We start from the raw sequence: 17,678 nt of genomic DNA, 5'->3' as shown, positions 1-17,678 counted from the left end.
TTCAGTGATCACGAGAAGTTCACCTTGGTGATAAGTAATTTGGACCATCAGACCTCGGTTTTGGTATCTGACATTATAGTGAACCCGCCTACTGAAGGAGCATACTGTAGACTGAAAGAAGAATCAATTTCTCGGTGTGTGAAGTCAGTCGACATCAGAGTCAAACAAGTACTGTACCAAGAGAAACGGGGAGATAGGACCCCGTCAGAATACTGGCGTCATTTACGCAGCCTAGTAGATAGATCGACAGTCTCTGATAGAATGTTACTCCACGTATGGCAGCAACAGCTACCAATGCAAGTAAGAACTACACTAGCTATATACGACGAAAGATCAGTTGACAAGCTGCTGCTCGCTGCAGACAGAATCTACGAGACGCACGAGCCTACTGCAACAGTCGCAATGACGTCGACAGATGCCACGTACGGTAACTACCATTACCAGCAAGACCAAACTGACGATATAACAGTAAACTGTGCCGCGGTCGCAACAAAAAGTTCAAACGAAATTAGAGATTTAAAAACTGCAATAGATGATTTGCGAGCGCAACTACGCACGCTACAACGACCACAAATTATCTTTAAGCGCAAGAGAGACCGGGCTGGGCGTGAAACACGAAGTCAACAAGAGGACGAGCGTAAGGTGTGTTGGTACCATATACGTTTTGGGAGAAATGCTACAAGATGTACATCACCATGCGCCTACTCAGACAACCAAGGTATGTACAGAAACAGTGCAGTGTTTTCATGACAGCGACAACAGTCGTCAATACATATGCTTCCTGCTTCGAAAAGATTGTATGTATCAGACGTACTTACGGGTACAAGGTTTTTGATGGATACCGGGTCAGACATAAGTTCGCTTCCTGTCAGCCATGCGCCACACAACGAAAAAGACATACAGCCACGTTTGAAGGCAGTGAATAACTCGGTGATTACCACGTACGAATGTAAAGTGTGCAAGATTGATGTGGGTTTTTCCAAACAGTTTACCTGGTCTTTTGTGATAGCTGGTATATCAGAACCTATTTTGGGCGCTGATTTTCTGGCACATTTCGAGTTGGCGGTCGACTTACAAGGAAAACGTTTGTTAAATCTGACGGACAACAGTGCAATATCAAGCACTAAAGGGCATACAACTTGTGAGAAGCTACAGGCGATTGGCAACTCTGTAGTCGAAGAGCTGCATGACGAAGAGAAGATGCCGAGATGTTCTGACGGACAGACAAAAGAAGTTAAACATAGTACGGTTCACTATATTCGTACCACGCCAGGACAACCAGTTTCACAACGAGCACGTAGAATCGCACCAGAGAGAGTGACAGAAACAAAGGCGATATTCGAGGAAATGTTACAGGCGGGAATAATTCGCCGGTCAGACAGTCCGTGGTCTTCACCCCTACACTTAGTAGCCTACGTAAGAAAGATGGATCATGGAGACCGTGTGGGGATTACCGAGCATTAAACTCAAGAACCATTCCAGATAGATACCCAGTACCTAATATACAGGACTTCACATGTGCTTTGGCCGGCGCGAAAATTTTTAGCGTCCTCGATTGCAAGAAAGCATACAACCAGATACCGGTGGCTCCAAGAGATGTTCAGAAGACAGCAGTGATTACACCATTTGGATTATTCGAGTTTTTATTTATGCCTTTTGGCCTTAAGAACGCAGCACAGACTTGGCAGCGATTTATCGACGAGGTGATAAAGGGATTAACATTTTGCTTTGCTTATCTTGATGACATTTTGGTTTTCTCTCCGGATAGTCAAACACATGAACAGCATCTGTGTCAACTTCGCAAGCGTCTATCTCACTACTGAGTCGTTTTAAACGAAAATAAATGCGTCATGCACAAGAACCAAGTCACTTTCCTCGGCCATACTGTGTCATCAGAAGGTATATTGCCTCTGCCAGAGAAGATCGCGGCGATACAGGCCCTTCCGAAACCGACAAACTACCAAGAGCTACGACGATACATGGGATTAATAAATTTTTATAGACGTCACCTACTGATGCACTCAAGGGACACGACGCCAAAGGTCGACGAATAGTTAAGTGGACACAAGAAATGGACAAAGCACTTAATGATCTTCAAGCAAGCCTCAGCAAAGCAGTGTTGCTCGCTCACCCAGTTCACTACGCACAATTAGCTATTGTTGTAGACGCGAGCCAGTCAGCAATAGGGACGGCGCTGCACCAGCGTGTAGAACGGCAATGGCAACCACTACGGTTTTTCTCTAAAAAGTTACAGACTGCACAGCGGAAGTGGAGCGCGTATGACAGAGAATTGTTCGCGATCTACGAAGCAATTCGATACTTCCGCCCACTAATAGAGGCTAGACCAGTGACTGTGTTTACAGACCACAAACCCATAACATCGGCTTTTAAAAACACCAGTGATAAATGCTCACCAAGACAGTTCCGTTATATTGAGTTCATAAGTCAGTTCACGACAGATATACGCCATTTAAGAGGCGCAGAAAATTTAGTGGCTGACTATTTTTCACGTATTTGCGGGATTTCAGAAATTATAGACTATGATAAACTTGCAGTGGAACAGACCAAGGATGCAGAGGTACGACAGCTGTTAAACGACCCGTCTAAAGGTCTGAAGTTCGAGCAAATTCTGGTGCCTAACTCCAAGCGGAAGCTGTGGTGCGACTTTTCTCAGGGCAGACCAAGACCATTCATTTCAGAAATATTGCGCAAGACGGCATTCGACAGTGTCCACACAGTATCGCACCCAGGAGCCAACGCTACAATAAAGCTGCTGACAGACCGCTATGTGTGGCCTTCTATGAAAAGAGACGCGCGCCTTTGGGTACGTTCCTGCATTCCTTGTCAACAGAGTAAAGTAGGACGACATGTGCGTGCTGATATTGGAGATTTTAAAGGTACCTCTGCTAGATTCGCACACGTTCACGTCGACCTGGTTGGACCTCTCCCACAGTCAGAGGGTTACAGATATTTGTTTACGGCCATAGATAGGTGCACAAGATGGGCAGAAGCAACTCCAATAGTCGATATTTCAGCCGAAACTACTGCTAAGACGTTTCTGTGTACGTGGGTTGCCCGTTTTGGATGCCCCCTTCATGTCACAACTGACCAAGGACGTCAGTTCGATCTACGTTGTTCCTCGAGCTATCCAATATGTGCGGTTTCCAACGCCACCACACGACTGCCTCTCACCCTGCCAGTAATGGTATGGTCGAACAATGGCACAGAACACTCAAAGCAGCATTGATGTGTCATCAAGAGAGATGGACGGAAGCATTACCATTAGTGTTGTTAGGCCTGCGGACAGCTCACAAACCCGATATTGGTGCATCAGTTGCCGAGATGGTTTACGGCGAGCCGCTACGGATTCCTGCAGATTATTTAGTACCAACCTTACTACCTGGATCAGAGGGCCTCACACACTGGGTGCAGCAGCTAAAACGTCACTGCACAAATATACGTTGCCCGCCACCTTCTCGCCATGGTAACCGTAAGGTGTTTGTACACAAAGACTTGTACAATTGCTCTCACGTAATGTTGCGAACAGACTCAGTCAAATCGCCTTTACAACCACTATATACGGGGCCATTTCAGGTGCTGAGTAGAAATAAGCATACCGTGGACATAATGTACAATGGTGTTACGACAAAGGTATCGATTGAACGTGTAAAGCCAGCATGGGTTTTACCCTCTCCGACTTCTGACACCACGCCTGTGCATCAACACATGATGGACGCAGAGCATACCCAAACACCGCTCAGTACATCGTCCGAGACAGGTGAATCACCACCACAAACAACAACGTCACCACCCCCGAGACGCCCGACGCACACCAGAGCTGGACGTCGAATAAAATTCAAGTATCAAGATATCCCCGGGGTTCCACACTTTAAGGGGGGGGGGGGGGCTGTGTGGCAGTGATATTTTTCATGTCTGGTGCAAAGTGAGATCAAAAGTGTACGAGAGATTTTTTTTTTTTGGTCATGTGTTGTTTTTTATTTTTGCCGTAAGACTATAGGATCTCCTAGTTTTTGTTACTTCTCTGTTGTTTTTAGTTTTCTTCTCAGTGTGAGTTTTCACGAATAAATAGTACTCCGTTAACTCATTATACCGGATGGCTATGCAATTATTTGTTGTAGGCAAGTCACCTACAGATTCTTCCTGATCAATGTCTTAAACTTCAGCCTGCTCTTCATCACTACTATATTGTGATCTGTATCTATATCTGCTCCTGGGTGTGCCTTACAATCCAGTATCTGGTTTCAGAATCTCTGTCTAACCATGATGTGATATACCTGAAGTCTTCCCATATCACTTGGCCTATTCCAAGTATACCTCCTCCTCTTGTGATTCTAGAACAGAGTATTTACTATTACTAGCTGAAATTTATTACAGAACTCAATTAGTCTTTCTCCTCTCTAATTCCTAGTAGCAAGCCTATATTCTCCTGTAACATTTTCTTCTATTCCTTTCCCTACGACCGCATTCCAGTCCCCCATGACAATTATATTTTCATCTCCCTTTACTTACTGTATTACCCTTTCAGTATCCTCATATACTTTTTCTATCTCTTCATCTTCAGCTTGCGAAATCAGCATATATACCTGAACTATCATTGTCAGTGTTGGTTTGCTGTCGATTCTGATAAGAAAACCCTAGCACTGAACTATTCACAGTAATTCATTCTCTGCCCTACTTTCCTATTCATAATGAATCCTACTCCTGTTATACCATTTTCTGTTGCTGTTGATATTACCCTATACTCATCTGAACAGAAATCCTTGTCTTCTTCCCATAGCACTTCATTGACCCTTACTATATCTAGATTGAGCCTTTGCTTTTCCCTTTTCAGATTTTCTAGTTTCCCTAACATGTTCAAGCTTCTGACATTCTGTGCCCTGACTTCTACAATCCTTTTGTTGCTTATTCAATCTTTTTCTCATGGTCACCTTCTCTTTGGCAGCCCCCTTCTGGAAATCTGAATGGGGGACTATTCTGGAATCTTTTGCCAATGGAGAGATCATCATGACACTTTTTCAGTTACAAGCTACATGTCCTGTGGATAAATGTTGTGTTTCTTTAATGTAGTGGTTTCTGTTTCCTTCTGCATCCTCATGCAATTGATCATCACTGATACGTCTGCCTGTAGGGACAGTTTGCCACCCCAAGGACAAGAGAGTGCCCTGAATCTCTGTCCACTCCTCTGCCATCTCTGACAAGGCCATAGGCAGAATGAGGGTGACTTTTTATGTTCGCAGTCTTCATCACCAGTGCTGATTATTAATCAAAATTTAAGCCATGGCAGGGTTTGAGCACAGGACCGAAGACATTTTCATTATTAATCAAAGATGTTAGCCTTAGACCACAAGTGCTTCTACATCTACCTGCATATATTCTGCAAGCCACTTTGTATTATTATTAGTTATTCCTGAGCTATTCCCTTTGTGTGTGAAACAACAGAAGGTAGTTTGCCCATATATCTCAGCACCCCCTGCTTTATTATTTTGTGAGATAATATGATATAGATAGATGACCTCTAGCACAGACTTCCTCAAGTTTTAGCTCTTTAAATTTATCGAAGAGGGTTTCATGAGAACAATCTTGCCTTCCTCAAGATTGTCTTTTAAGTTCCCTGAATGTCTTTGTTATACCTTTGTATAGGATGAAACATCTGTTACTATCTCAACAGTGTGTTTATGACTTTGTACAATCAGTACAGTCATGTCTTACATGGAGAGGACTCCAAATACTGCAGGCACACACTAGGTCTGATCCCATCTGATAATACCCATTCCAGTAGTTTGAAAATATTGTTCATAAACACACTTGATGAGAAATTAGTTACTCTCAAGGCACATCATGATACAACCATGGAACAACACCTTTAGCCTTATTACTGCCCTCGGTTTGTGAAGAAAGAGGGTCTACAAATTTGGTCAGGTATGCCATTTCCAGCTGAAAACACTTATTGATGATTAGATCCTATAAAGCTACCAAAATGGAGAGATTTTAATTGCTAAGTTTCACCCACTGTTTCAAATAGTCCCAGACCTTTTAATGGGATTAAAGTTAAGTGGTTTAGAGGGTAGAGTGCAACAAATTGCCATGATTGTGTATGGCCAAGAGTCCTATTTTGCCAGGCTCAAGAAGTCCTCTTTGGCTAGGCTCAAGCAGTTGACCTGAAATGACTTTCCCAAGAGAAAATGAGTCTACATGTTGACGTCTTGCCACACCTACACCTAAATGTATGCTGTGTCCCAAAAACTGTTTCACTTCTTTTAAAGAAATAATCTACATCAAACACATACTGTTCAGTGGACTAATGCTTCATCATGTGTAAGTGGCTTTGAACTGAAGTTTGAAGTCATAACAATCAGCTTGCGATTTACTGGTTTATATACATCATATCTTACTGGCTTTGATTGCAGTTTATATGAAGTCATAACATTCAGCATGCAGTTTACTTGTGTAAAGTCTGACACAGTCAAAACTATGTCTATGCATGCATGCGTGTGTGTGTGTGTGTGTGTGTGTGTGTGTGTGTGTGTGTGTGTGTGGGTATTGTATTGTATCATTTTATCGATCCTCCTTATCATTTTTCTTCATAGGCACAAAGTGATACTCGGCATGTCAGTTGTTACAATATGCCAAGATGTGACAACATGAATTAATGTGATAATTATAAACTGTAAACTGCTGCAAATATACATAAATTTACATAAATAAAAACTGTATGCAAAGTCAGACATGCAATGATATTTAGTTTTTTTCAGTTCAAATTGTGACTAGATCTCACAAAAATGTATGTGCTTGGTTAACTATACTTATAATAGAATCTATAAAAATTACTATAGTCAGAAAAATAAAAGGATGTTTCCTATCCTTACTGCATTGCATTGACCATAGCTTACATTTTCTTTTCTTCTTCTCATTCTTCTCTCTCTCTCTCTCTTTCTCTCTCTCTCTCTCTCTCCTTACAATTAATCTACATTAATCTAGTTAACAAAAGCAAAAGGATGTTTACAATTTTTGCAGCATCTTTATGATCATAGTTTACAACTTTAGCTTTTGTATAAAAGGTATAAATTTGAAAATTAAAAGTTGTTTGCAATTTATGTGACGTGATGATGAAAATTTGTTGTGTGATATTCCATTTTTGTGTTGATAAGCGTTCATGTATACTGTAAAAACATTTACTAAGGGGGTAGGGGCACAAATGCTTCAAATTTTTCAACCTGTTTTATTGTCTTTATATGCTCAGGTGATTTATTATTTATTTTCTTCCTGCATGGAATGGGGCATTCCATTTTAGAGTTACTTATGTTGTTGGCATGTAGGTCCTTTTTTATGTTACATGAACTGATGTCTTAATTTTTGTTTTTTTGAAAAAGGCCTACATGTATTTTGGCTCATGTCCTTCTGTTGCATTGTATTGTATGATATTCTTCATTAGTCCTTTTCATTCATTTTTTAGCTGCAAATACATTATCATATTGAACATTAGAAAAACCAAAGATAGTTTTGTATTTTGAAGAGATAACTTATTCTGTTTACATGGTATGGTTAATCCACATTTCACTTTTTTATGTACTTTAAGATTATTATAATGAGACTGTGTGTTGAAGATATACTATGCTGTAAATAGTCAAAATACTGATTATATAGACAAGTGGAAATATACAAACATCAAAAAAGGCTTGCATCACCTCAGTTCTGAGAGTTCCGGAACATGTACAGAAAAATGGAATAGAGATCAACATAAACATCATTTCAACCCTTCATATTGCTCATTGAAACCACACATTGCATATTGTACCACCATACAGCAAGACCTTCAGAGGTGGTGGTCCAGCTTGCTGTACACACCAGTACCTCTAATACCCAGTAGTGCATCCTCCTGCATTGATGCATGCCTGTATTCATCATGGCATACTATCCACAAGTTCATCAAGGCACTGTTGGTCCAGATTGTCCCACTCTCCAATGGTGATTTGGCATAGATTCCTCAGAGTGGTTGGTGGGTCATGTCGTCCATAAACAGCCCTTTTCAATCTATCCCAGGCATGTTCCATAGGGTTCATGTCTGGAGAACATGCTGGCCATTCTAGTCAAGTGATGTTGTTATCCTGAAGGAAGTCTTTCACAAGATGTGCATGATGGGGGCACAAATTGCCATCCATGAAGATGAATGCCTCGCCAATATTCTGCCGATATGGCTGCACCATCAGTCGGAGGATGGCATTCACGTATCGTACAGCTGTTACGATGCCTTCCATCACCACTGGTGACATACTTCGGCCTCACGTAATGTCACCTCAAAACAGCAGGGAACCTTCACCTTGCTGCACTTGCTGGACTGTGTGTCTAAGATGTTCAGTCTGACCAGGTTGCCTCCAAACACGTCTCCGATGATTGTCTGGTTGAAGGCTTATTCGACACTCATCGATGAAGAGAAAGTGATGCCAATCCTGAGCGGTCCATTTTGCCTGTTGCTGGGCCCATCTGTACCACACTGCATGGTGTTGTGGTTGCAAAGATGGACCTCACAATGGACATTGGGATGAAGTTGTGCATCATGCAGCCTATTGCACACAGTTTGATCATAAAACGATGTCCTGTGGCTGCACAAAAAGCATTATTCAACATGGTGGCATTGCTGTCAGGGTTCCTCTGAGCCATAATCTGTAGGTAGTGGTCATCCATTGCAGTAGTAGCACTTGGGCAGCCTGAGTGAGGCATGTCATGGACAGTTGCTGTCTCGCTGTATCTCCTCCAAGTCTGAACGACATCACTTTGGTTACCTCTGAGATGCCTGGACACTTCCCTTGTTGAGAGCCCTTCCTGGCACAAAGTAATAATGCAGACATGTTTGAACTGTGGTACTGAACATCTAGGCATGGTTGAACTATAGACATCACGAGCCATGTATCTACTTCCTGGTGGAATGACTGGAAGTGATTGGCTGTTGGACCCCCTCCGTCTAATATTCACTGCTCGTGCATGGTTGCTTACATCTTTGGGTGGATTTAGTGACATCTCTGAACAGTCAAAGGGACTGTGTCTGTGATACAATGTCCACAGTCAATGTCTGTCTTCAGGAGTTCTGGGAACCGGGGTGATGCCAAACTTTTTTTGATGTGTGTATTTAGTGTACAGGTGTGTGTGTGTGTGTGTGAACTGCAAGTAATTCTTCAGTTTTCCATGTATGTTTCAGAAGCAATTCAAGATACTTCAATCCTCGCAAAACATTTTGAAGCAACTGTGGAAATCATGAGGAATTTCTCTATAAATCATGTGAGCCATGATTCATTGAAAGATCAAATTAAAAAATTCTATTTCAGTGACAAACCTATTTCAGAAGAAATGTTGGACCAATATGCAGATGTATGTATTACTTAAATGCACTTATATAGTATATAAGGATTAGAGAGAGACAGAGAGAGAGAGAGAGATTTTACATCAATACACAGATTATGTATTATTTAAATGTACTTATATAGCAACAAAAATATTCAGTTATTTCATATTCAGTTATTGATAATATAATGTAAATGGATAGATAAAAAAATCTACTTACCAAGTGGTGGCAGAAGAACACACACACAAATTTACAAGCTTTTGGAGCCAGTGGCTACTTCTTCTGGCAGAAGGGTTGAAGGGGAAGGAAGAGGGGTGAAGGAAAAGGACTGGAGAGGTTTAGCAAAACGGATACAGTTTGGAAATGTCACCCAGAACCCCAGGTCAGGGGAACTTACCAGACAGGATGAGAAGTTTTTGCAAACAAGAATATCTTCTGCTGTTACCTGCACTTTTAAAGGTGAATGTTGCAACCCAAGTTTTCATATTGTCTTCATCATCCATCTGTGGTCATAAGTTTGGGACACCATGCATGCCTGTTAAACCACTGAGACAACTTTCGTGGGAATTTTTGTCATCATTTTATTAATTTCTTCAATGGTCTTGCATTGGGCTTCTTCCCCCACATTCTCGAAACAGCACAGTCTCAAATAGCTAGCAAAAAACCGACAGAAAGAAATTGATTATCTTTTAAAGATAACTGATTATGGACTGTATTTTTCTTAAGTATGATAGATGTATGACAAGAAAAGAAATAATACGTAGTAACCATAATAATGATGGTAATTAAGGTGGCCATTCATACTGGTTTTAACAATGCAATACTGATTTTTTGGTTATTTTCCTGGTTAACTGTGAAATAAAACCAATACGGTTGTCAAATAAAGAAAAATAGGAAGCTTTTAAACATCAAATGCACATTTTGTTTTGCAAAATTACCTTTACAGTATAAATAAATAATGAACATTTTATGGCATTTGTTCTCTTAAATTTAAAAGAAATACAAAGACAAATAGAGGTAAAACTGATGTCTGAGCTGTATCGAATATACTAGTTTTATATTTTAAAAAATGGTTGTATGATAATGCATGGAATATCAGTGACTAATGACAATACAGTAAATATATAATACTATGAACCTGCAGTCCTCTCCAGTCAAGTAAGGAAGTGATTAATGTGCTCTTCACCACACACTTTGGCATCACAAATATTATTCTCCTTTTGCGTCTTTTTTAGTCTCTTTCACAACCATTCTGCACCATTCGTGCCCACATTAACATAAAAACATAGAGAACGGAGTATAACCTAGAAGAACAAGGATGGTTGTAAAGAAAATGTAGCGTGTCAGTGGTTTATTGGAAGTTGAGCAGAGCGTCTTCACAGAAGCTGCCCGAATCACCACTGATTAGTGGTGTTCTTGCTGGAACAGTCCAGACTTGTGGGGTTTTTGTCAAATTACCATCTTTTTAGAGGTTTATTCAGTATGAACTGAGGTTGTGTAATCATGTATATAATGTTGGACACTACACAGTGGCACCTCCAACCTTTTTTTTTTTAGTGAGGTTTTTGCTACCAACCACTTAATTACATATTTATGCCAATCTCCTCTCTGCCACAAGCTGACATGCTGTTGTAGAATGTGAACTAAAAGGAAATGAACTCAAATACAAAATGCACGTATTAATATAATTATTCTATTCATATCACAATGTTATTAAAGTACATGTTATGAATTAACCATTAGCTTAAATATCATTGGACACTAAATCAGTGATACAATGTTTCTTGTTCATAATCAGTGAAATATATTGACTGTTCATATTACTTCAGTCTCTTTCTGATCTCTTTCAGTTCCAAACAGATGCATACTTTGGTTTAGGTGTACATAAAGCTGCGCTATTCAATGCAGTGAATTCATCGTTACCAACATACCGTTACATATTTTCATATAGTGGTGGTATTAATATGGGAAAAGTGTTTTCAGGTGCTTCACAGATGCCAGGTAAGTACCTAAAGGAGGACTCATTACTTGCCTTTTAAACTGTGGTATTTAATTTTTGTATTGCATGAGATTGAGATTCAATTACATTGTTAATTTATCATAAGTAACTAAAGTCTGACTTTTTTCTGTACAGACACTCTCATGAATAACAGAATTAGAGACACCCACTTTCACTCTGTGGCTCTGTTGGTGCCAGTGACACATCATGCCATAAACTTGACAAGAGACAGAGTGTTGGTAACTGATACTGATCAATGACCACCTGACTCCAATCCACAACACCTGAAGATTGACTAAAGCTATGCCAAGGGTGCACGCATTTCATTCAGTGGTGAAATGATAATTAAATCAAGACCCTCAGCTGCCGACAGGCGTTGATATACTTCAACGGGGACAGTTGAAAATGTGTGCCCTGACCGGGATTTGAACCTGGGATCCCCTGCTTACATGGCAAATGCTCTATCCATCTGAGCCACCGAGGGCACTGAGGATAGTGTGACTGCAGGGATTTATCCCTTGCACGCTCCCCATGAGACCCACATTCCCAACGTAATGTCCACACACTACATTCGTAGTGCCCCTGACCTTTACACTCATTACTCACAGCAGACAATCTTACCGAGTCCCGTAAGAGTTCAGGCAATGCATGTGCATCAGCACAGAAGAAGGTCAGTGGCCGGTTAGCCTTAACTATATGAATATGGTATTTGTTCTTTCGGACATGTCTGAAGGAATAGATACCATCAGTGATTGTGCAGCTCTCTAGAATGAAATGTTAATGAAATCAAGACCCTAAGCTGGCAGCAGGCATTGATATACTTCAACAGGGACAGTTCAAAATGTGTGCCCTGACCAGGACTCGAACCTGGGATCCCCTGCTTACATGGCAAATGCTCTATCCATCTAAGCCACCGAGGGCACTGAGGATAGTGTGACTGCAGGGATTTATCCCTTGCACGCTCCCCATAAGACCCACATTCCCAACTTAATGTCCACACACTACATTCATAGTGCCCCTGCCTATTACACTCATTACTTGTAGCAGACAATCTTACTGACAAGGGAACCTCCCCATCGCACCCCCCTCAGATTTAGTTATAAGTTGGCACAGTGGATAGGCCTTGAAAAACTAAACACAGATCAATCGAGAAAACAGGAAGAAATTGTGTGGAACTATGAAAAAAATAAGCAAAATATAGAAACTGAGTCGTCCATGCGCATCATAGGCAACATCAAGGATAGTACGAGCTCAGGAGCGCCGTGGTCCCGTGGTTAGCATGAGCAGCTGCGGAGTGAGAGGTCCTTGGTTCTAGTCTTCCTTCGAGGGAACAGTTTAATTTTTTATTTTCAGACAATTATTATCTGTCCGTCCGTCCGTACGATGCGAGGCAAACTGCGCCGTAGTATCGGGCAAGGTAGAAGAATCTTTTTACCCATTCGCCAAGTGTACAAGTTAGGTGGGTCGACAACGTATTACTGTCATGTGACGCACATGGCGTTGCCAGTGTCATATAGAATGTATCAGACGTGTTTTCTTGTTGAGGAATCGGTTGACCTATGACCTTGCGATCAAATGTTTTCGGTTCCCATTGGAGAGGCACGTCCTTTCGTCTACTAATCGCACGGTTTTGCAGTGCGGTCGCAAAACACAGACACTAAACTTATTACAGTGAACACAGACATCAATGAACAAACGGACAGATAATAACTTTGCGAAAATAAAGAAAAAAATTTTTTACTCGACTGAAGACTTTAACCTAGGACCTCTCGTTCCGCAGCTCCTCGCGCTAACCACGGGACCACGGCCCTCCTAAGCCTGTTCTCTCCTTGATGTTGCCTATGATGTGCATGGACTACTCAGTTCCTATATTTTGCTTATTTTTTTCATAGTTCCACACAACTTCTTCCTGTTTTCTCGATTGATCTGTGTTCAGTTTTTCAAGGCCTATCCACTATGCCAACTTATAACTAAATCTGAGGGGGGTGCGATGGGGAGGTTCCCTTGTGAGTCCCGTAAGCATTCAGGCAATCCATGTGCATCTGCACAGAAGAAGGTCAGTGGCCGGTTAGCCTGAACTATATGAAGATGATATATGTTCTTTTGGAGTCTCTATTGACTAAAATCCTTAGTATTTTGTATTCAGCTTTTCCTTGTTCATCAGTTGCATTTTTGCACAGTCTTCTGTTTTTGGGAAACTTAGTCTTCTGTTTGTGGGAAACTGGATAACATTTACTATAATCCATTTCCTCTTGTTTTTAGGTTTAGTTTTCCCAACTATCATTTCTGCTTCTTTATATATATACCAGGTTTAATTTGTTCTCAGAGTTCTTTTACTCCACCATGTTGAAAATTTTTAGCTAGGTTGTATGATTCTTGTGTATAATGCCTTGCCAGTCCTGCAATTTTCAGTTTTTCTATTTCCCATTTCTGTTTTACTATCTTTTTGTTCAGATATTTGAATCCAAATTAACTTTTCATTAGGAACAGGTTGCAGTCACTGTCTGTGTCTACAGGTGGATAGCTTCTGTAGCCTCTTACTTGGCTTGAAAATGTGATTTCACTAAAATGTAATCAACCTATTGCCTTCTTAAGTCTCCTGGGGCCTCTGAGGTGTATCTTCTTTACTTATGATGTTGTAAAAAAGTATTTGCAACAACTAATTGGTGCCAGGAGCAGAATTCAATTAGTTGGGCTCCTTTTTAACTCTTCTTCTAAGTCTGTAGTTGCCCACAATTCCAATGTCTGGTTCTTCACCCACACTCACATTCTAGTCCCTCATAATAATCAGGTTTTCATCTCCCTCAATAAATCTCATCATATTACTTATTTCTCTGCTAAAGTAATTGAGAGGATTATGTATGAGAGACTGTTGAGTTTCTTAAACAAATGTAAAATTCTAACCAATGCACAGAATGGGTTCAGGAAAAACAGGTCTACAGAAACAGCTGTATACCACTTCTTGGAACAGGTTTTAGCTGCAATGGATAATGAGGACTTAAACTGTGGAATATTTTTAGATCTATCCAAGGCATTTGACCTCATCATTCATGATATTTTGCTAGATAAATTGTATTGCTATGGAGTCTGTGGAAAAACATACAGCTGGTTTCAATCATATGTGTGCAACAGATATCAAAGTGTTGAAATAATACATAATAGCACATAATATTACTCAGCATATCAGAAAGTCAACTCTGGTGTACCCCAGGGTTCTGTTCTAAGCCCTCTGCTCTTCTTAGCTTTTATTAATGATTTTTCTAAACATCTAACAAGAGCAGAATCAGTACTTTTTGCAAATGATACAAGCCTTTTTATCAAGGGATTAGTGAAGCTGATCTACAAGAAAAAATAACTTCAACAGCTAATGAAGCAGCTGAATAATTCAAGGACAATTACTTAATTATAAATGACAAAAAACCATTTGAATGAATTCTAGACATATAAGGAACAAAGTAAAAAATAACATAAGAGTAGAGATTGGGAAAAGTCTAATATAACAAATTTCATTTACAAATTTTTTAGGTGTATGGCTGGACAATAGCTTAATATGGGAAAAACATGTTGAACTATTGAAAAAAACTTAGTAAATACTGTTATGTATTAAGAAAACTTGAAGAAAACTTCAATTTTGAAACAATACTACGTGCCTACTACTCTTACATACATAGTAATCTAAGATATGGTATTATATTTTGGGGGAATAAAGGTTTCACAAAAAGTTGTTTTAAGCTCCAAAAGAGAGCTGTTCATATTCTGAAGGGTGTTGCCTACAGAGATCCATGTAGAGGAATTTTTAAGGAGTTGGAAATTTAGACCCTCCCTAGTGTATTCATCTATGAATCAGTATGTTTCCTGAAATCAAATAAAGAATTCTCTTCTCTAAACCGTGAAGCACACAACTATCAAACCAGAAACTGGCATGATTTCCATAGAAACATACATTCAAAATCCCTGTACCAAAATAGTGTGATATATCTACACAAAATAATGTTCAATGCTTTACCAAAAGAAATAAAAAGCATACAAAACTTTTGAGATGGTGTTCAAGTGTTTGTCTGGATGTTATAATATCATCAAAATAATGTGTGTAGGATGGAACTTTCAGTGTCACTTGTTCAAGAAATCACTGAAACAATGCAGGAGCAGATGCACTTCTGAAGGGAAGGTACTGGTACTGACACAAGCCAATATGCTTATTGACCGTCAGAAGTTGAAGGTAAGCATTTGCTAAAACAATTCTGTAAAAGAATCATCCTTCTGTTAGGTGATCCACAAGTTCCTCAGTGGTGTGATAGCAGGAAAGACTCAATAAATGCCTCAGCATTAATTGTTACTTTAAGATCTGTACAAAGTCAGATCCTCATGTTCAATTTTGTAGTCATAACTGGAGGAGGTGGCCATTGGCTTGAAGAAATGGGTTTCAGGGGACCAATATGATCCAGTCATTTGAATTCAAAAGTGACTTCATCACAAACAGTGTGAGGTTCTGGACTGCATGGTAGAACTTTGGTCGAGCATTTTCTTTGTTTGTAGTGTGTGCTTGAAAATTCTTTGCATGTTCCAGTGTGCCATCAAACAAATGTCCATGTTTTGCACACAGCTGTTGAATACTGGCCTGGGAAACTTGTATAGTGGTAGCAAGCACATTATCTTGAATATACAAATCAAATGTATCCATGCCAAAAATATTGGGAATGAAACATGACTGCACTACCATGAATGTCATTAATGTAGTTGTACTTTTATATTTTGCCTGATCATGCACATTCTAAGAACAGTGATATTTCTCCCATTGTAGGTCATGAAGTGTATATGTGTTTTCTGTAGCATATGGTGTCCCAATTGTTTGTAGGTATTCTGATTAATTAATGTGACTGAAGCACCAGTATCTAACTCAGATGGTGCAGTTTTATTGCAAATCCATAGTAATATGGACAGTTTACAATTATTCCTCTGAATATGACTGTCACTTCCAAGTTTAGGAAGATTGCCTTTGTCTGAATTGTGCTATTCACCTATTTGAGGGGAGGTGGTCTGAATGAACAAAGTTTAGCACTGTGTGTGTGCTTTGCAATTATTGCACTTGTGTTTACAATTACAGGAGGAATGGGTGAGAATTCAGAATGTGAGATTGTTAAGAATGTTCATTAATAACAAGTTAAATTTGGTTCACACTGCTCTTTACACTGTGAGCAAATTGACAGATTGGAACTGACTGACTATTGTACAGACTTAAACACTGACTGTTGAAAACCCTCTCAAACTGTTGATACTATTGATATAAATGTACCACATTCCAACACATGTCCTTACATTTATATTGCAGTTGAATTAAATTCAACATTTCTTGAAATTTTCAACACTGACCACCCTTGGGTTGTCTTTGTATACTATAACAGACTTCCTCAAAAATATTCAAAATATCCATAATGAACCCAATATTGGAGAAAGCTTCTGACAATGCTACACAGAAAAAGTAGAAAATTTCATAACAGTTCCTTGTTTCTTCAAATAATCTAATTACATAGCTTGTTGTAGACTTACAATCTACACAATCACCTTCCCAGTCTGCACATACAAAACAACCTAAGAGATCAATATTTTCAGTCCTTCCATATGTTAACATCAAATCTTTTGTTTGAAACAAATATTTTAGTCCCCAAAGCATAAGGCAAATAAATATCATTGTAATAATTGTGAAATATACTCAAATAGGTTACACTGTAACTTATGTCTCACCATGTTCCTGAGCTAGAGCACTCATCAGGTTCCTGTATTTAATATTATGACTTGCATCTTGTGCTGGTTCTAATTTCAGATTACCTTCCATTGATGTACTGTACAACTTTGATGTTCATTCTGATAGTTCTTAGCTAGAGATTCAGTATAGCTTTCCTGATTAAGAGTCATTCTTTTGAAATTGCTTGGATACTATATTCTTGATTTATTGCATTTTTCCTTTACTTTTACCACTAATGATGTAATTATATTGATCACATGATTTGCAATCTTCAGTACATAAAGTCAGTAATCGTATTTACTTCTTTGAAAACACAGAATTTTTGAAAATTCATCCAAACAGTCATACCATGCTCTAGGACTTTCTCACAAACAATATAATGCCTTAAATAACTTTGCTTGTTTCAACTCATACCTTGGGGGTTGCTTTACATAAATCTCTGAGAAAACTTTTCCATGACAAAATCTAGTCTGTACATTAATTTGTTGTACAATTAAACCCTTTTGACAAGAGTATGACAACAAAATTTCAATGCCAGTATCATAGCAATTGCTGAAAACATATCTGTAATTTATTTT

The 17,678-nt window shown here is 39.5% G+C and overlaps 1 protein-coding gene across 1 annotated transcript in view; it reads left to right on the top strand.

Moving 5' to 3' along the window:
• The window catches only part of LOC126162502 (esterase FE4-like), a 183,173-nt gene that overhangs the window by 144,676 nt on the left and 20,819 nt on the right, over positions 1 to 17,678 (top strand). Inside the window, exons 7-8 of the mRNA XM_049919050.1 lie at positions 9,215 to 9,384; positions 11,209 to 11,359. Coding sequence (XP_049775007.1) covers positions 9,215 to 9,384; positions 11,209 to 11,359 — 321 coding nt within the window. The remainder of the gene's footprint in view (positions 1 to 9,214; positions 9,385 to 11,208; positions 11,360 to 17,678) is intronic.

This window comes from Schistocerca cancellata, chromosome 2, assembly GCF_023864275.1.
Source record: "Schistocerca cancellata isolate TAMUIC-IGC-003103 chromosome 2, iqSchCanc2.1, whole genome shotgun sequence".
NCBI classification, from domain to species: Eukaryota; Metazoa; Arthropoda; class Insecta; order Orthoptera; family Acrididae; genus Schistocerca; species Schistocerca cancellata.
The sequence above is the reverse complement of the archived record's forward strand: the minus strand, read 5'-3'. Positions and strand labels throughout refer to the sequence as shown.